The sequence below is a fragment of the Mixophyes fleayi genome, chromosome 3, assembly GCF_038048845.1.
Source record: "Mixophyes fleayi isolate aMixFle1 chromosome 3, aMixFle1.hap1, whole genome shotgun sequence".
NCBI classification, from domain to species: Eukaryota; Metazoa; Chordata; class Amphibia; order Anura; family Limnodynastidae; genus Mixophyes; species Mixophyes fleayi.
Window position 1 is genome coordinate 113,057,990 of NC_134404.1, and position 20,518 is coordinate 113,078,507.

The 20,518-nt window shown below is 37.7% G+C and overlaps 1 protein-coding gene across 2 annotated transcripts in view; it reads left to right on the forward strand.

Moving 5' to 3' along the window:
* The window catches only part of USP13 (ubiquitin specific peptidase 13), a 73,677-nt gene that overhangs the window by 44,622 nt on the left and 8,537 nt on the right, over nt 1-20,518 (forward strand). For both annotated transcript variants that reach the window (XM_075202174.1, XM_075202173.1), the window contains exons 9-17: nt 3,326-3,397; nt 4,675-4,768; nt 12,204-12,329; nt 13,624-13,777; nt 14,325-14,499; nt 15,937-16,025; nt 16,147-16,269; nt 17,307-17,333; nt 20,122-20,265. In XM_075202174.1, coding sequence (XP_075058275.1) covers nt 3,326-3,397; nt 4,675-4,768; nt 12,204-12,329; nt 13,624-13,777; nt 14,325-14,499; nt 15,937-16,025; nt 16,147-16,269; nt 17,307-17,333; nt 20,122-20,265 — 1,004 coding nt within the window. The remainder of the gene's footprint in view (nt 1-3,325; nt 3,398-4,674; nt 4,769-12,203; nt 12,330-13,623; nt 13,778-14,324; nt 14,500-15,936; nt 16,026-16,146; nt 16,270-17,306; nt 17,334-20,121; nt 20,266-20,518) is intronic.

Consider the following 20,518-nt stretch of genomic DNA (forward strand, 5'->3'; position numbering starts at 1 on the left):
AACAGAGTATGATGCTAGCAGCATATAACAGTGTCAGTGCTGCCTAATAGGGTGCCAGGCTTATCATAGGCCTCCAAAAATAGATGATTTGTGTCTGCCTGGGCTGCATTATTCTTACAAAATAAATGAAAGGTTCAGGAGATTCACTTCACTTGTGTTTCTAATGATTAACTCCTATGTGAAATCTAATACTACTATCATGGTGCTCGTGGTTATACCTGGGAGCTATATTTCAGATGATCATTGCCTAAAACAGCTGATGATTAATGTCACGAAAATACTGTTTTCTATTCTTTTAGAGATGACATTGTCAAGAAAAATGACACTGGTAATCATTTCAGCTTCACAGTCTGGGGATGTTTATTTCACTAAAAAGTGGATAACATCTATAGTAAGACATAAATATAAATTAAATACAGTTTTCATGATTAAGACTTTAAATGATAAAGGAAGACTTTATAAAACTTAACCTGAACGAGTAGGATTGATGTTATTCCGACTGTACTTAAGCTTTATTGATGCTTAGCTTAATGTTTCCACATCATAACTTGTGATTTAAGGTGTCCATGCTGGTTAGGATCCAGCAGTTTGGTCTGATTGCTGATCAGCCAGATCTGTATCAATTTTGGCTACTCACTCATTGACCTCTGGCCAATTTGGTCTAAATCAAGTCCAGAATGGCTGGCAAAATTGCCACGTGTGTGCCAGTTGGTGGTTATTAAATACTTTAGGATGATAATTGTTATATCTAAGCACTGTAATGTGACTGATTGTATTGCCTACTTAGCTGAATGCCAAAAAACGAATTATAGTTTTGGTGTTACATGATGCAGAACATGACCTCTTGCATTTAATTTTTTTTTTTTGCATTAAATTTCTGTTTTGTTATGTTATTTATTTTCAGTAAATCAAGTTGCTCTTTATCTTATGACTATTAATAAGTTGAGCTGTTGTTAAGCAATGTTTGGCAACATGTTGTTTGGGCTGTGAAACAAAAAATATCATAAAAAATAAAGAACCAGTCGGTTTATTCAAAGATGGTGTTTTCTCATGAAACATCTTTTAGCACTGATTATATATTGAGTAGCAATTTTGCACAGTGATTTCACATAGCTGTTTAGTTGTGCATTATAGCAGGCAGAGACAGCTTGTACCTGTCCTGCTGTTGTAGAACAGCACTTCTCAGTATGCTATGTCAGTGTCTAGCAAAGCCATGAGTTATGTGAGCATGAAATGGCACAACAGCTGACTGCAAATACTGTTGGTGGTAGACAGGCTGTAACCGAGGAAAAAAGTCAAATAAATGCATATTAATAAGATAAAAGTCCAAGATGTCCATTTTGTTGTTCATATATTATCCCAGTGACTATCCACAGTTCTAGATACCAGTAATCTAATCTTATATCACTCTAATTTAAGAGCATTACTTGTCATAATGGTTTGTTCCTAATTAAGTATAAATGGGATCTGTTTCCTATTAATGCATGACAAAGCAGTAAAAACACAATGTTTGTTTCATGTAGATCTCGCATCTGTAGTTTTATTTCACAGCTTAGCAGAAACATGCAAGTATTCATGCAGAATGTATTTATGGAAGAAAAGGGTCCTCACAGGCAGGTACAGATAGGGTAGAATTCATTGCAAGTTCTGAGTTTCTTCACGTGTTACATTTAATACCCACTTACTGACTTTCATCTATACTAGTGGAGATACAGTTGCCCCATTTAAAGCCATTAGTTTTGTTTTTCATCTTTTCCCCCATCCGGTTGTCATGTATACATAATTCATAAAAAACTTGGTGCTGCTGTTTTAGATATGGTTCAGTAATGCACATCCAGTTTCCATGTTCATTTTAGAATGTGAATTTGCCATCTCTCTGAATTCGACATTGTTGACCACTCTCTCCTCATACAGAAGCTACAATCCCTAGGTCTTCAAGGCACTGTCTTATCCTGGTTCTCATCCAGTTATCTAATAGCTTTTTCAGTGTTAATTTCTCTGGATCCACCTCCGCTCCGCTTCCTTTATCAGTTGGAGTACCACAAGGCTCATTCCTAGGTCCTCTGCTATTCTCTATCTACACCACTTCTCTTGGAAAACTAATAAGCTCCTTTGGATTTCAGTATCATCTCTATGCGGATGATACACAAATCTATCTGTCCTCTCCTGATCTCTCGACATCTGTGTTGTCTCGCATTACTGACTGTCTTTCTGCCATTTCATCTTGGGTGTCCTCACGCCAACTCAAACTTAATCTTTCAAAAACTAAATTATTAATATTCCCACCCAACAATAGACCCTTCCTGCCTGACATTTCTATTTCTGTTGGCAACATGACCACAAATCCCACCACGCAAGTTCGCTGCCTAGGTGTAATCCTTGACTCGCAACTATCCTTTGTTCCCCACATCAACTCTATATTTACATCATGCTGCACACATCTAAAAAACATTTCCAGAATACGTACATATCTCACACAAGACACAACAAAAACGTTAATTCATGCACTCATCATCTCCCGAATCGACTATTGTAATTCTCTCCTTCCCAAAATAGGACACGAGCCCCTACAATCTATTTTTCACACAGCGACTAGATTGATTTTCCTTGCAAATAGTTTTTTGTCTGCCTGGTCACTCTGTCAGTCTCTACATTGGTTGCCTGTTTTTCAACGAATCTACTATAAAATTCTTCTACTAACATACAAGGCCGTCAGCAAAATTGCACCGACATACATCTCCTCACTTGTCTCAAAATATCTCCCAACTTGACACCTCTGTTCTGCACAAGATCTGCGTATCTTTTCCATTCATCACTTTCTCCCATTCTAGGTTACAGGACTTTTTTTCGGGCTGCACCCACTCTATGGAATTCACTCCCTCGCACCACAACACTTTCCTCTAGTCATCAAACCTTCAAGCATTCTCTGAAAACCCACCTCTTCATACAAGCTTATAATACTCCTCTTCCACCGTCTTACTCTCCCTAGGTTATTCTATTAACACCCTCTACACAGCTAACACAAGACAACAACCCTCTGACCAACATTGTTGTGTGACTGAGCATACAGCCCACTAAATACTTTGTAAGCTTTGCATTCTAGCTGGACAAATATTCAATATGATGTAGCACTTACCCCTTGTGTATCAAACCATTGTCCCATAGAATGTAAGCTTGCGAGCAGGGCCCTCTTACCTCTCTGTATGTATTACCCAGTAGCGTTTAATTACTGTTTGTTCCCAATTGCAAAGCGCTACGGAATCTGCTGACGCTATATAAATAAAATGTTGATGATGATGACAGTGACAATGTTTTGTTTTTACAGTTATGTAGGGAGCCTCACCCGAATATTTGACTATGCTCCTCTGGACCCAACACAGGACTTTAGCACACAAATGTAAGTGGCTGTTTATTGACTTATATAACCCCTAAGGGTTTGAAAATGATTTGTTTCTTATTGTAACAGATTTTGCAATAAGGACACAAAGTCCAGACTTTTGTCATTTCTTGGAGTTTACAGGGGAAGTAAACAAAATATACATTGAAGTTACAAACATCACAATTTAGTAATCCTATAGTGTAAACACCTCTTTAAATAAATTAATTCACAGAGATAAAAATTCTAGCTGCCTTGATGTAAAAGCAGTTCTGGAAATGTTATAAGCCCTCTGGTGTTTATTGACATAATGCTTTTATTTCTGTTTTAAGAAAACAGTCTTGTGTTTCCAATGCACAACATACCCGTTTGAAGAACAATTATAAATTAAAAAAAATATATTTTATAATAGCCAATATAATTTTTAAGTCCTCTTGGTACCTCTACACCAGTAGTAGTATACGAGTCACAGGGTGTTTATATACTAATGATGTGTAAAATTCCATGTTCATAGCATATTTGCGTTCATTGACTAATGTGTACTTAATCAACCAGGGTTATTTGTTTATTTGTTGTTCCGTGTTACTGTACCTTTTAGACCTTTTCTTTTACCAAATCCCCACAGTGTTAAAGGTAATTTATGAATAGAAGCCTCTATACTCCCGCCTATTGATCACTAGTAGTATTGCAGCAGCTATTTTTGTTCGCAATCCATTGATAATTTCAATTAATACATTTCTGATACCTGAAATTAGGCTCCGATTTACAAGTTTTGCTACCACAAGTACCCTTGTCCTTTGTTTATGGATTTTTAGTTCATAGTATCTAAAAGCTGCATTAATTTGTCTACAAATGTAAACAAAAGGGCATTTTTTTTTGCTTTCATTTATACTGTCCATCTTTTGAATTTCTGTATTGTTGGGAGTTATGTGGAGGTGTAATGCAGAATTGTGAAGTACTCTTGAACATAATATAGACCAGGGGTTCTTGCCATTTAGCACCCGATGCCCCTTTTATTTCTGTGTATCAACTTTGTGACCTTTGGTTTATTATATAATAATTAACTTCTTGTTATTCTACTTTGTCAAAATATTTTTTTCTTTGTCTACATATTTTAATAAAATGAATGGACAATTGAGAAGATGTGCAAAATAATACTGTAAAAATTGGATTTTAAGTACTTTATTAGTTGCTAGCAAATAGTGGACCATGGGTGCACATCCTAAGTGGCATGTTTGCCCATATCTCAGGTCTAGTCCTGATGGTTAAGCAATTCTTATTTCTCTGTTCATTGATAGGGCCAAAGTTGGCCATGGCCTACTCTCTGGACAGTATTCCAAGCCACCAGCGAAAAGTGAGCTGATAGAACAGGTGATGAAAGAAGAGAACAAGGTATTTAATCTTCACAGTATTTAATCTTCTCAGAAAAAGTATTCATGGCATTTGACAGGTGCAAGTATCAATCAAATCTTTCTTGCATTGTGTTTGTGTGTATGACAAAGGGTTATTCACAACAGAAAATGTTATTCACAACAAAACTGTCCACCTGGCTTGACTACAAATGATTAATATCCCAAAACTCACTATCCTTGTCCAAAAACTGCCTTCACAAATACTTTTTTTTTTTCAAAGCAAACAATTTGCAGGACCTCTTAGGTTCTCCCTAATATTTCACTGCAATCAAACTTAAGTTAACCAGAGTTTGCAAGCCAAACAATCCCCTGTATTTAAGTTATGTAGCGTTTATGAATTGAACAAGCTATCTAGCATGTGAATTTCTAAAAAACACAATGACGAACAGAACATTATTAAATGTAATTTAATATTACAAAATAGTCACAATGCTTAAGCTAACAAAAATAATAATACCATAATATACAGTATTTAAAATGAAAAATAGCTTGGGACTTAAAAAAAGAACATTACATCTGCTAACCCCTGTGACGTTGTATCATAAACATTCAGCTCCCAAGTTGTGGCAAAGCCATCCAGTCTAGTCTAGTTTGTGTAGAAAATCTCTCCAGGACAAGACACTGGCCATTGCAGGGTGCCGGGTTAGGACAGATGAACAGGTGAGGCTGGTAGCCTAGTTAATTTAACCCCTTCGTTACTACCCAGACAGCCCTACACTAGCCATAGGATAGTGTTGGGAGGGCCATATTTATGTACAGTGGCCTAGGGGGAAGGTGTATCAAGCACCACCTTCTTGGCAATCCTGCCAAAATAAACTCAGCAGCAGCTGCCATTTCTTTCCTTGTGGAATATAGGAGCTGCTTGTGACTTGCTCTAAAGTTTGGATCTGTTTTACAGTCCACAGTCAGCCTGTCTTTGTGCACTGTGGCTTTGCTCTGAACTTTGTGTCTGTTTTGCAGTCCACTTTCAGCTTGATATTGTGCTCTGCAGCTGTGTCTCCCCTCAACTTTCCTATTATGTCGGATAAGGGGAGTATGTCCGGGTCCAAGCTGTGAACTAGAACTACCAGGCTGGGGTGCTGTCACCCTTCAGTGCTGTCTCCAGGGAACTCTAAGCATTTTTTTCTACACCATAATTAGTGTGTGCCCGTTCTTGTGAGATGGTCCATTTAGATGCTGTCATACTGTGCCTCGGAGGTAGCAAACTTTATTATCAGGGAGGCACCACCAGTTACCTGCAGGATCTTTTGTGGAGTGAAACAGGAATGCAGTTTTTCTTAGCTACGCCCTTCATCTACGGATGATGGCACCTGGTTAAACAACATGGTTAAGTGCTTCTGCTCCAGGACAAGGGATCCACTGGAGTTACTGATGGTAGCAGTGCTTCTGCGGGTGCTCTAGAAGGTATTTGGGAGAGTGAGCTCAGGTGTAAACGGTGACATTGAACAGGCTGAGAAGGTCTGGTGTACAGACATTTTCAGCATGGCAGGCAGTCTGACGTGGCATCTACCACTAAGACAAGACCTGCTAGGTCAAGTTTCTTTCTACACCAGAGTTACCATGGCTGTCTTTCTAAGTGTGGCTCTTGATCTTTAATACCTAATGCTTCCCGGCTAGCATGGTTAAGACCATGCTCAAGGCTAGGAAGCTGGAATTATCTTAGGGTCTGGTGTTTCCTACCTCTTCTTTTTGGGTGCCCCTTTTACTTCTCTTCCTGCAGGAGGGTCTGGATGGGAATTGAGACTTAGTGAAGGTCCAGGTGTCTGCCGGAACAGTTTTTCTATGTGAAAACTAGAATTTTTACCGTACATGCAGTCTTTCTTTAAGAGAGTTTCAGAGCTGGCAGCTCTGTTTTGTTAATCTCTTTTCCTCATATTTTCATAAATACAGGGTAGTCCTTGGCACTAAGTCTTCATCTGCCCTTGGTTGGTTCCCAGGTTCCTTCTGAATTAGGACATTTTGATTCTGGCCAGTAGATCAGAGTAGGTCTACAGATAAAGAGGACTCTCTTCATTCTCTGGATGTGCTCCGGACCTTTAGGACCTGGCTCCATAGAACCCATGAAGTGCGCAGGACGGATGACTTTTTAGTCCTCCATGATGCCCACAAGAGATACTGGTTAGCCTGTAGACAGATAACTGTCATGTAGATTATTTTGGTTATTTCCTGAGCTTGCTTTAGGGGCAGGTAGACCTGTCCCCAAAATTGTGTCTTAAATTCTATCGATGCAACATTTTGCTGTCCAAAGACACCATCCTTGGAACAATAGGTGCTGTACACTGTGAAATGTGAACATACCATCCTTTAGGAACAGTTTTGTCAGCTTGAATCTAGTGTCCCACATAGATGAAAGATACAATAGTATTTTTGTACTTACGTTAAATCCTTTCCTTGTCTATTTTGGGACGCTGGCCACCCATCCTTTACACTTTAAGTTCATTTCTTGCTCTCCTAGCGATTGTTCCGGTTGTTTTGTTGGAGAATCTTGTTCTCTCTTCTTCCTCTTAGTCTATGCTTTTGGTTCAGTCCTCGGTGTATTGACACTGAAGCTACAAGACATATGACGAATAATAAAAACTTCTTCTATCTTACTTTACCAAAGTAAGATGGAAAGATTTACCGTAGCTAAAGGCCAGTGTATGGGCTCAGATAGATATCCGTAAATAATATACTATATGTACTTAGAAAGCAATCTGTCAGCAATGAAACTCACAAAGGAAGGAATGTTGTGACATTCAAAGTTGACAGCTGCTGCATCATCACAAAAGGGAGCCATACACTTGATGACAGTGAAATTATTGATGTACTTACTGCAGCAGCTTATTAACGGTATCAAGACTAAACAGTGCAGCCAGATGATGAAGTACTAGCTGCTTGAAAGGAAAAATGACAAGGAAATATTAAAACAAATAAAAAATAAGCAGTAGCAGACCTGTGCAGCCTTTGGACTTCATACACCTAAACATCTGTGAACCAATGATCATTGAGTCCCCATGAAGAAAGAAGTATTTTCTCAAGTTTATCGATGATCAGTCAAGATACACAATAGTCTACCTACTTCTCATGAAGGGTGAAGTACCAGCGAAACTGAAAGAATCTTGCTGAAATAAACAACAAGTTAGCAGGATTGCAAAAATACTGTCCCTGATTCATTAAGGAACGTAAATGCTTATATGTGCCTTATTTTGTATTAATTTCGCTGCGCATGCCCAGAAATGGACTATATGCCAGTGAATGCAAGAATGTGCAATTCAGCTTCGAATGCAAAGTACACTTCCGACAACCTACGATCTCATGGGAGGAACCGGGTGGGGAAGTGGCGTATGCATATATTAATGTATTAATGTACAGTAAGGGCGTGCCAAGGACGCAGCAGTCCTGCGTCCAGCATCTGACCAGTGTCTAATTCAAGCTTTGGGCATCTCTAAGGTAGGTGTTTTTCAGTTGTATCACTTGCACCAGCTACAGGTCTTGTGTAAGTGCCGTGATATAGTGATGATGGTCATGTGTGCATGCTAAAACATGTGCCTACCAAGACATTGGGGCAGTCTCCTAAAGTCGGGACTGTCCCATCTGAAACAGGACAGTTCGGAATTATGCAACTATTGCACTGTTGTGGGCTTTATAGTTTTAAAATAAATTTGTCTGTAGGTGGAATTGAGAAATTGTTTTTTGTGTTTTAATATTTTGGTTAAAGAATACATCTGTGTTGCTGCAGTGTAAAGAGCTGCTTATTAGTTTTGTTCTTGAAGACACGGATGGACATTTGAGTGCCCCCCCCCCCCTCCCTGTAATGGTTATATGAGTTACATGATAACTAACCCTCAGAAGGATTCTGATAATATGAAGAATACATACTGTACATGTTTCGGTGGCTTCCCAGAGGAATGGGCCTCCTAGAATAAGAGACTTGATATGCCTGGTAACTGTGGCCATCAGTCCGAGAGAAAGTGTCCAGGAATTATCTTTCACAGAATGGGGGTGGGTAAGAATTCCACTTGGCAATAGGAAGATAAACAAAAATAGCCTTTCCTCAATCTAGTTTCATTAATGCTTAACATCACCAGCTTGTTTGTTTTGGAAGTTAACTTTTTTGTGTTTGTGTTTATCCTTCAGTTCTGAGTTCTACCTTTTTCATATTGTAAATGTTTGTTCATGCACCCTTGCTGTTAAATGTCTCATTCATAGTTTGCCTTCTAATACTCCGTTAGACCATCTTAGGTCACTGGTATTCCAGGCTGTTCATAGCATCTCCCTTTTCCTCCTCCATGTGCTATTAATGTCTGAGTATTGATAACAGGATTGTGAAGAGTGGAAGGCAGAACAAGTTTACTTAACCTCGTTTTATTTCTAGAGAGCCAAGAACTAACACTTTCAGAATCCATAACTTGCATCCCTGATTACAGAGAGAAAATGTGGTTCATAAAACACTCACGTTTTTCCTATATAAATGGATAATGCCAACAATGTGGATAATGTTGACATTTTTTGCATTATCAATTTTTAATTTTGGAAAATGTCAGAAACAATATATTAAAAGGATGTTTTCTGGGTGGATTTCAGAAGTAGTAATGAGTATAATGGTTGGGCTTTGGGTAAGTAGGCGTTAAGAAATATAATTTGACTATCAATTATTATGTATTTGTTGAGAAAGCTAAATAATATAGTAGAGTACAACCTGATACATACAAATGAACAACCAAAAGTGTTCAATAATAAAGAAAACAATCTCCAACAATAAACAAATATAAATTCAAAAACATCAGCGTGTCAATTTTCACAAACTTTTTCATCTTATTTAAGTAAATAAAATATTAAGGGATATGAAAGTAAGAAAATAATGGAAAGAAATAAATGCAGGGGGCAGGGAAGGTGTGCGTTACTCAGATATCAGCACAGGTAAGTTTCATATTAAGTCCAGTAGTTTATTGCATAGAACTAAAGTTGGTACTTACCGAAATCAATGTGAAGTTCATCAGAAAGAGAGAACAGAATATTTATGGTGTAGCTAGAGTTGGATAAATAAATGTAAACCTGGATAGAATTGGATTTTTCAGCTTTTCCTTGCAATTGCAGTGTAATTTTTTCCCCAGAGAGAATATAAATGAAATTTTGATATGTTGGTGGGAAGAGGGAAATGGATCCTTCAATAATTAGCTATAGAAGCTGCATTTATAATATGGGAGACCAATTTAACAGATTGAGATTCTAAGGCATAAGAGGGCAGAGCAAGGAGAGGGACCAAGTTGAATGTCAAATAATTTGTTCAACCATTGCATGAATTTCCTCGCAATATTTTGAAATTGTGGGACAGTGCCACCATATGTGGACAAACTCTTCTATGTGTCCACAGCCCCTCCAATATGGTGGAGAAGAAGATAGAAATAATGTATGTAGTCTTTGTATGAATTCTCCTTTGTTAAGGTGGAGATTGAAACGTTTGGTACTTTACTTCTAATTCCACTCCACATTTCGTCATCCGTGGGTTAACCCAAGTCTCTTTCCTAATGGAGTTCATGCTCTAAATAGAGTGCACAGAGATAGATGTTCACAGCATATTGTAGGTGGTAAAAAATATTTTTTAAATAAGGAAGTATGGGTACACTTATCTTATTGCTGTGTGTTAGGTGTTCAGTTTTCAATTTTGAATTGGTCAATTATTTTCTTTTACTTATTTTTTTTGTAGTATATAATTTTATTTTTTGTTAATAAATGAGCTGCTTGTTCTTAATGATATTATAGTATAACTAGCAATCAGATGCAGATTTAGATAATGGGTTCCTACTAGAGGTTATAGTTTTGGGGCCCTCCAACTGAAATCCTCTCCTTAAGTTACTCCTGATTATACAAGCACTTCATGATTATTCTATGAAATACCCCAGTCATTACCCTAGTGCCTGTCACTTTCTACAGACCCCCTTGCCACCCACTTTACACAAAGCCCCAATTGCCTATACCCTTCTTTACATAGACCCTCCCTAGTTACAGTCACTGGGAGTCCTTTCCAAAGCCCCAAATGCCTGTGCATCTAGATGTCTTCTGCAGTGTATGGTTTAACAAAACAAAATTATGTTTGTGAAGTTTTCCAAAAAAAACGTAATTGGGCAAAGTGAAGGCATTCCCTACACATCGGTACACATTGTTTTGGGTGCAGTGCAGAGACGAGATTTCCTTTTGCGAAGTGTGATTGTTGAAATAGATACTGCAGAAGGACTTGACATTTTCACCAGCTCAGAGTTGGCATTTTAAGGGTCCAGTCCTACACTTCTAATTGGTTCTGTTTTGCGCCTTTGGATATTTTGAGATCTGCATTTCCAGGTCCTCTCAGAGCATTGTAAAAAAAGCTTAACACACAAAATCGCCAGATATAATAAAGACAGGGGTATATTTACTAAACTGCAACCAATCAGATTCTAGTTATCATTTATTTAGTACATTCTACAAAATGACAGCTAGAATCTGATTGGTTGCTACAGGCAACATCTCCACTTTTTGAAACCCGCAGTTTAGTAAATATACCCCTTGGTGTCTTCTCACACTCCTAAAGGAACATAGGAACAGTATTTTTGAAGAAAATTGGAAAAGTTAATTTAATGAAAGTGGTGGAACTAAAGTGTTAAGAGGTTGGACTCTGAGGCGATTACACGTTTGCACACCTCTAGTTTGCAGCGGAGTCTCCTGAGAGTGCAGCGTAGGCGTTCACCTTCAAGTGCACTCAGCAGACCAAGGCATTATGTGGTGAGCTTTATAAATGGCGTCCACTAGGTGTAACCTTACTTTTCTGATCATATATTACTAGGCAGAATACATGACCAGTAATTTTCAGTGCAGTAGTTTAACCCTGCCTCTCGAAATGTTGTGTGTCATAGGCATTTTTCTAGATTTTCTTGTGGAAAATTTGGGTCTGGATATAAAGTGAACCAGTCCCAAAAACTTTATTTTCTCATACAATACACTGTCACAAATAAGCTTTGTGTATCGGTTTTCTGTCACCTACACCTGTTTTGTCAAGGATATTCCATAAAGAGAAAGGTGCAGACATGAAAAAGTTATATGAGAAAATAGAAAAGACTGGACAAATACATAGGAGATTTTGTGATGCAGCTAATGGTGATATGCTGTTTATCCCCTACCTTACCAGTACAATATCCCTGATGCATGGTAAGGCTGTAGCAATGGATTTACTCATCTGTACTTTGCTTTTAAAATTTGTGATGCAAATTACCTAGTACAATGTCCCTTGCGTGCGTGTACAATGTTTTTATACCTTGTGTAATATTATTATTCCGTGCTTAGGAAATACAGACTGTGTTTATTTATATTGAATCCTGTTTTATTTTCACTGCTCAATGGATGCTAACATTTTTTTATTCTATGTGTGTTTTGAATATATATAATTATTCTGTCTTTTTAAGCTGCAACCAAAAGGAATTACAACTCGAATGTTAAAAGCCTTAGTAAGCAAAGACCACTCTGAATTCTCGTCAAATAGACAGCAAGACGCACAGGAGTTTTTCCTGCACCTTATTAATCTAGTAGAGGTATGTAAAGTGCGTTTCTATTTAAATGAATTGTCAGTCAGCACGCTGTGTCTAAATCCAAAAATAGTTATTTCTGCTTCTTTTCTCTGTGCCCTTTGAATTGAAAACAGCCCCTCTGTCAGCTATTTCACTCACAAAATTACATGTATCCGACTCTTCCCCTTTGGGAGAAATGTAGTACAAGCTGAGTAGCAGATATTCACTAGAGCACTTCACTTTCTTATCTAACTGCCTAGCACTGGGAGGAACATATACAATCTACATCTGTATTTTGAAAGACAACAAAACCTAGTGGGCTGTTTGTAATATAACGTGATTGTTGCCAATGTTATTTGTAAATTGTATGTTTATTCATCTTTATTTATAAAAATAGATACACAAGCTTAAAAAAATAAAAACATAGTAATATTGATTATTCACTCAATTCAAAGATGAAGTCTACCTTAAACGTATTTAATACAAACATTAGAAAAATAATATATGTAGGTAGATATCTACCTGCTGTTATAAATAAAAAGTTTAAAAAAAATTAAATAATAATATATGTATTTGTTTATATAAAGTGATAATTATTAAATTACCCTCCCATTTCTGTTTGCTTTAAAGGAAACGTTTGCCTATGATCTTCTGAGGCCAGGCGTATGCAGTCCTCTGTCTACATATTGCCTCCACCACAGTGCCAACATGCTGACATCAGCAGTCTGGACTGAGTGGCATCAAAGTGTATTTGCACTTTGATGTTAAAATCCAATGATGTCAGGTTTCTTACGTGGCAGAGGATGCCAGCCACAGTCAGGGTACTGCATACACCCAAACTCCTGAAGATGCCAAAAGCTACACTTTCTATTAGAGAATGTATCTAGCATATGTTTACAAAGTACATAGTGGTCTATTTTGAACACATAAGGCCATAATTATGGACTTTGAGTGTCAATTATGAATGACAGACTACAAAACTAGATTTATGGGTCACTCTTTCTACATGATTGACAGTCTAAGCATACAGAGCATACAGAAGTGCTCACTAATCTCCTGCTTCAGCATTAGTAAGACAATGCAATGCTTTATGCTGATATCACAAACCTGATCCGATTGTTTTTTTGAGCAGGTCATCAGTCCTGTTCCTGGACCAGGACTTGTAATTATGGGTAAAATAGTTGGGTAAAATATGGAAACTAAATAATTCAGGGTGAACAAAAACAGAGACCCAAATACAATAACTTAATACTACTATACATAATACTATAATATTGTATTATGCTGTGTTGTGACAACATGTTCTTTTCATTGGCAGAGAAACAGCACAGGCTCAGAGAACCCCACTGATGTCTTCAGGTTTTTGGTAGAGGAGCGAACACAATGTTGTCAATCAAGGAAAGTTCGTTACACAGAGAGAGTTGACTATATCATGCAGTTGCCAGTGGCCATGGAGGCTGCAACAAATAAAGGTAACACAACAAAACAATGTTCATATGTTGTCTATGAATAAATAAATAGGTCCCATGTGCAAGTAACAGAGGATGAGTCCATGAATGGATTTATTTGCAGGAACAGAGTTGTATTAAGGAAATTAATTGATAGGAAACCAAATGGTTCAGGTTAATCGAGAGGCTATTCCTATATTCTAAATATGAAATAAACAACAAGATGTAAGTCATGATGTAAGACATTTCTACATGACAAAAATTAACTATAACATTGGACCTACAACATCAAACAGCCAGGGGCGCTTCCATGGTGTAATATGCAAGTAAAATGTTTATTTCCAAACAATAGAATTGCACGTAGCAGAACTTAAAAGGTTTCAGGCATAAAACAGTGAGCGTCTAATCTCCAATGCAGCTCTCACAGAATATTCACAATCACCTCTACGCGTTTCATCCTTGAGAACTTCATCAGGAGGTGGACATTGGACCTGTTTGATACAGCACGTTCTGATATATCACAGTGTTTTCTGACCATACATAAACTTGTATTTTTTTTTTTTTATTTCAGATGAACTGATTGCTTATGAATTGAAAAGAAGAGAAGCAGAAAGTGCGAAGCGACTGCCCCCTGTAGTTGTGCAAGCTAAGATTCCACTCAGTGCCTGTCTGCAGGCCTTCTCTGAGCCGGACAATGTGAACGACTTTTGGAGCAGTGCTCTTCAGGCCAAGTCTGCAGGTGTTAAGTGAGTCCTCTTCACACATGACCAACCAGGCAACTCCAGCCATACCATAATATGAATTAATTGCCAATGCCCCATGTTCCTATAGTTTTTTTATACTGTACTTGATGCACAGATTAAACTATTGTATTGCATTCAGGCAATGTTTAGGTAGTACAAGCAAGTATAGCTTTATCTTGGCAAATACTGGTATGGCTATTGCTAATTTATGGAAGCTTGGTTACACCATGACACATACAAATGAGGTCATAGTTTAGGTGTAGTTGGAGCAGGTGTAGCTGTAGCAGTGAATCACCAAGTCCTTTTTATGTTCTACTTATGACATTTAAGATAAACTTTACAGGGAAATGCAAGGGGGTACTGTCATTTGTTTTATTTATGCACAGATCGATGTTTGTAATGGTCGTGTAGTGATGGGGGATTATGTTCCTGCACAAACCACTGGACCCTGACTAGTAGCAGACTGCACTGATAACTGGCCAATGGGCCCATAGTAGGCCCAGCAGTTATTCCACTGCAAGGCATTACTAGCAGATCATGCTGATCTATTAGTAGTAATTGTTATATTAGTTTTTCTTTTAGATACAGTGAACATCAGATTGGTTAGCGCTGAGAATTAGGACAATTTATTGGAGTTTCTGTTGACTTCTCAAGGTATCCACTGCTGAAAGGGAAATAATAATTAATAAAATGTGGGCAACTTTTTCTGGCTCTACAATTGCTTCAGACCTGGAGTAAAAGAGACAAAATGTTTAACTTAATTCTCCCCATAGCATACAATTGTCCAACATATTGTATTGTGATTTGTTGCTGCTTTTATGAGAAGTGCAGAAAAATCTTTTTTTTTTTTATGACATTTGCTGGCTTCATAGGTGAGTGAACATTCAGTAACGGCTAAAGCCATCACTGGAAGATTTATTTTCTCTCCGTTTCGTCGTTGAATTGCTTTATCTATTGTCCCTGGGTTAATTATAAAAGACTCAAAGCTTATCTGAGCTGCCACCACTTCTCTGCAAAGCCACAATCCTGTCTGCTAAATGTTCCAGGACCCTGGTAGCTCTGAAGGAATGTTCCCAACCTTTAGTCACATTGCTTTTCAGTGGCACTTGACATTAGACTCTGTATGAAGCAGGTACTCTGGATTTTTGGAATATATACAAAGGACTAAGTTCTAAAAATAGGGTATATTTATTTAAATCTATTTTAAAGTTTTTGTTGTCTTTTTCTTTCATTTATAAAGCATAGAAAAATCTTCCTAATGACCATATATTAAACTTGGAACAACTTTGTCTTTCAATTTATCCTTTCTCAGAAAAATGGTGCAGGTGGAAATTAGTGTTAAGTGTTTTTCTTTGTTGGGGTAGTTTAAGCATTTTTAGCCATTCCCCACTTTGATCATTTGTGTTATATTAAATTGATCTGTTTTTACTGTTTTACTAGAACATCTCGATTTGCTTCATTCCCTGAACACTTGGTAATCCAGCTAAAAAAATTTACATTTGGCCTTGACTGGGTGCCGAAGAAGCTTGGTAGGTGTCCTTCTGTGCATACTCCTGAATTATGTGTTGTCTGTACGTTACAATTCCCAAACATTAAGCGTCTCACAAATAATTTGTTGCATAGACATAAATTGTATTTTTCTCTCTTTAGATGTAATTGTGGATATGCCAGATCTCCTAGACATTAATCATCTCCGAGCAAAAGGTCTGCAGCCTGGGGAAGAAGAGCTGCCAGACATTGCTCCACCAATTGTTATTCCTGATGACCCGAAAGGTATGATATTCACTCCCTCAAAGCAAAATGTCCTGATTTACAGGCTGCTTAACAGAAGGAAGGAATAGGGGAATAGTAGAGAAAAGAAAGGATACGTGAGGTACCTGTAAAGAAAGAAATTATAATAACTGGATGGCGGCATAATGATTTCATATGACGGAGACATGAAGACAAGACATGTTCAGCAATCAGAAGAAGGCATTAACCGTGGCCAAGTGAGACAACAGGGAAGGAGCAGGGCCCTGAGGGACTCCCAAAATGGATATGTGCCCATAGAATAGAGTAATCAGGATTGAGTGATGGAAGTGAAGAATCAACGTCTGAATGACTGGAAAAGAAGGATGATATGGAAAGGATCATGGCTCTTTTGGATTCAAAGGGGGGCCCTGAGAGGACTCAAAAAAAGTAATGAGGCACTGAGGGACAAAAAGGGAGCACTTGGAACCTGCGACACTGAAAAGAAAAAGAAGGATTGAAGAGCTTGGGCTCAACAAATAGAATTCAAGCACTGAGACCCAGTGGGAAGGGAGGAACTGACTAATGCCAGAGGGAAGGCTTGTGATCTGAGTGTTGGCTGTGCATGAGGAATGGGAGGGAAGCTGTATTGCTGCATTGCTATATCCTGGTTAGGCCACATTTACACATTGTGTAGACAGTGTGGCATTAAACACCTTTTGTGTCTATCAATATTTGGGATGCCAACAGGGTCAGCTCGGTCTAGGTTGATTTAAACCAAACTTGTTTAGACTAGACTATTTGAATTAAGCTGGCAGATATCCCAGTGTATGCCATTATCAGAAATGACAGACTCTTAGTGGCTCACTGCAATGCTTCCCCCAACAACTGCAGGTTTATTCCACAACTTCAGTTCTGATATAAGCCTGACACTTCTGCATATATATTTCTGTATGTTACAAGCTGTCATTTGTAAAGGAGCTACAGGAATTTATGATATGTAGACTGAAACATATGTATGTAGTTCTCTTGTCTGCTGTTCATTGAATACAGGCATTAATACTTTTGTTATTTATTTTCAGGTCGCTTCAGGAACCAATTCATGGAGCGTATGTATTCAGCGTGTTTTTTCTTTTGTTTTTTTTACCTAGTTGTACATGATATATGTGTTGCAAAAAATATATATACACTGTGTGTGTTTATAGGTATAGATATATTTTTGTATATATGGTTTAAATAAAAAAGTATTAAGAGAAATGGGCGCTACCGGATATCACATAAGAAAACAAAATAGGATCAAAAACTGTCCTATTTTAGACTGTGAAATGATCTTATGATATCTAACACATGGAATCCAAAACACATAAAGCAATAACAGTAAAAAACGATTTACATGGTAATAAACACCCAAAAAAGTCTGTATAGTTAAATTACTGTGTGTATTCATTCTTCTCTGTTGCAACAATGTGTTAGATATCATAAGATCATTTCACAGTCTAAAATAGGACAGTTTTTGATCCTATTTTGTTTTCTTATGTGATATCCGGTAGCGCCCATTTCTCTTAATACTTTTTTATTTAAACCATTATTACTGCATAAATTGGGGATTGTGCATTTTAAGAGGAAAGGCAGCTTTGTGGATAGACCGCGCAGAGAAACATCATTATATATTTTCTATTTTTGTATATATGTCTGGGGCTATCTATTTATGTAGACTAATCGTCTGTTTTGTTCAGACACAAACTAATTTGGAAACGTTTTCTCATTAAAACTTTCAGATTCATGGGATAAACTATAGTAAAAAAAAAAAAAAAAGGTAGAAATAAAAACACATTAAAATCAACATATATACTAAATGGCTATGCATGGCAGCATTAAAGTATACCATTTAATCAATGAGTAATGTTTCTCTCTGTAATGCTGCCTTCATTAAATAATTATGTGACAGGATACCAAGTCTGCACAGTAAGATAAATATCATTACAAGTGCTTCTATACATGTCATATCTTCATAATTTCATGCTGACTTAATAAACTGAAATCTTACATACTACTTCAAGTGATTATGTACAACTTAGTAATATTGGGCCTGATTCATTAAGGATCTTAACTTGAGAAACTTCTTATTTCAGTCCCCTGGACAAAACCATGTTACAATGCAAGGGGTGCAAGTTAGTATTCTGTTTTGCACATAAGTTAAATACTGATTGTTTTTTCATGTAGCACACAAATATCAACTTTAAATTTCAGTGTACAAATAAGCTATCAAGTATTTGTGTGCTACATGAAAAAAACAGTCAGTATTTAGCCATTACCTTGTTTCTTTATCTATATTTATCTGTCGTTTTTGTCTCTTCTCCAATTCAACTTCTATTCTGTCCACAAATCAGTTTTTTATCATTCTGTTTCCAATATAATGTGTCCCAACTGTGGAACTGGTTTCTGCGATGTGGTAAAATACATTTGTAAGGCTTAACAAAAACATGAAATGTTGATGTGTGAAAAGATGTTCAGACTTTGGAAAACAAACCAATAAAAGTGAATATATTTGCAGTATTAGAAATGTCCATTGGAAATGTTGGGAGGTATACAAGTCATTTGAACTATTTCCGTCAGACTAAGATATGTTTTATTCGGAACCACTCAAGCCCCAATTGTTTAATAATAATCCTCCAATAGGGAACAATGGATTTCTCCTTAACTTATCTGACTCCAATTCTCTAATGTATCCTACATCTCTAAATGTATTTCCCCATCTTCCATATGTAGTCTACATAAGCTGTATGGGCATTTTCTCTAATTTTTTTACACCAGATTTTAAATATTTGCCCACAGAAAGGTCCCAGTCTTTCTGTAATGACCACATTTTCACATTCTGCACATAACCTGCAATTACCAATATCTGTTCTTAGCCTCTTCAGTATTTAATATTTATTCAGCTTTATTAAGGTGGACCAACCAGCTCCGTGCTGACTAGCCTTGGGCTGGTTGGTATTATGGCAGGGGGACCCCACACTGCGGGTTCCCCTGCTATAGTACCACTAGCCCCAGCAGGAACAGCCTAGTGCTGGTTCTTTTTTTAATGTTTTAACCATTTGTGTGCCACCAGCTGCCAGCACACGTTTTCATGTGTTTTATGAAAGGGGGTAGCTTTCAGCTTTATTAGTGTCTTTATTCCTTTGTTATAAATGTTTTGTGCCGGCATTGCTCGTTTAATGTAGACATTATGATTGTCGACATTACTACTGTCGACAATCACTATGTCTAGATTTTAAGCAAGTCAACAGAATGAATCTATTCTCTCGACACCAAAATGGTGACAGGATAATGATGTCAACAAACACCGACAGATCCACTGCCGGCAATATGACCACCACCGCCCAATTCTTGCTGCCTGAAACTGTTGACTTATTATATATACACCTCCAGTTCTTATTTACACTATTGTTCTGAACGTAACTTTCATTATCCCCATTATAACTAATTACAGCAAAAATGACATGGGTGATGTTGTAGTTACTGCCAGTTATGTCTACTGCCATGTTTATTGTTGTTGTTGTGGAAAGCATGTCAAGCTCGTCAATGACTAAATTCCACCGTTCCACAGTGCCTCTTCTAATAGTGTTTGATATCCTGAATGGAATATGGCAGCCTACAGTAATATTATAAGCTAGACCCCCTCCCTTTCTCCCTGTAGAGTAACTCTTAAAAACTAAATTAATATATATGTAGGCATGCAGTAGTAGTTGAAAAAATATGCATATTTGACATTTTATTGGTTATTGCGGTAATGGGAGTTCCCAGTTAAAAGTTACTGTCTGGTACCATTTCATAGCTCATCGACAAGCATTTCCAGTCACCGCAATGCTGAATGCCCTCTTATATGCATTATTCCAGCTCCTGATATAGACGAGTCTTCAGTAATGCAACTGGCAGAGATGGGTTTCCCCCTGGAGGCTTGCCGGAAGGCTGTATACTACACTGGAAGCATGGGTGCAGAATTAGCTTTCAACTGGATAATTGCACACATGGAGGAACCTGGTCAGTAAAATACACAGCACAGGAAGAGAGGAAATATCAGTGTAGTGTCAGTGGCTCTTGTGTAACTGCTTTACTTTTCCATTCTAGCTCACTGGCCATTAATGTTAGCAGATGATCATGGTTATCAGGTGCAAACGCAGGATTTGTAGAGGGGGGTTTCCACACCACACCGCCAGTGGGCGTGACCAGCATGCATGGGGGCGTGGCTATAATTTTAGACAGTGCTTGGCTGCTCTCCAACTCTTCCTATCCC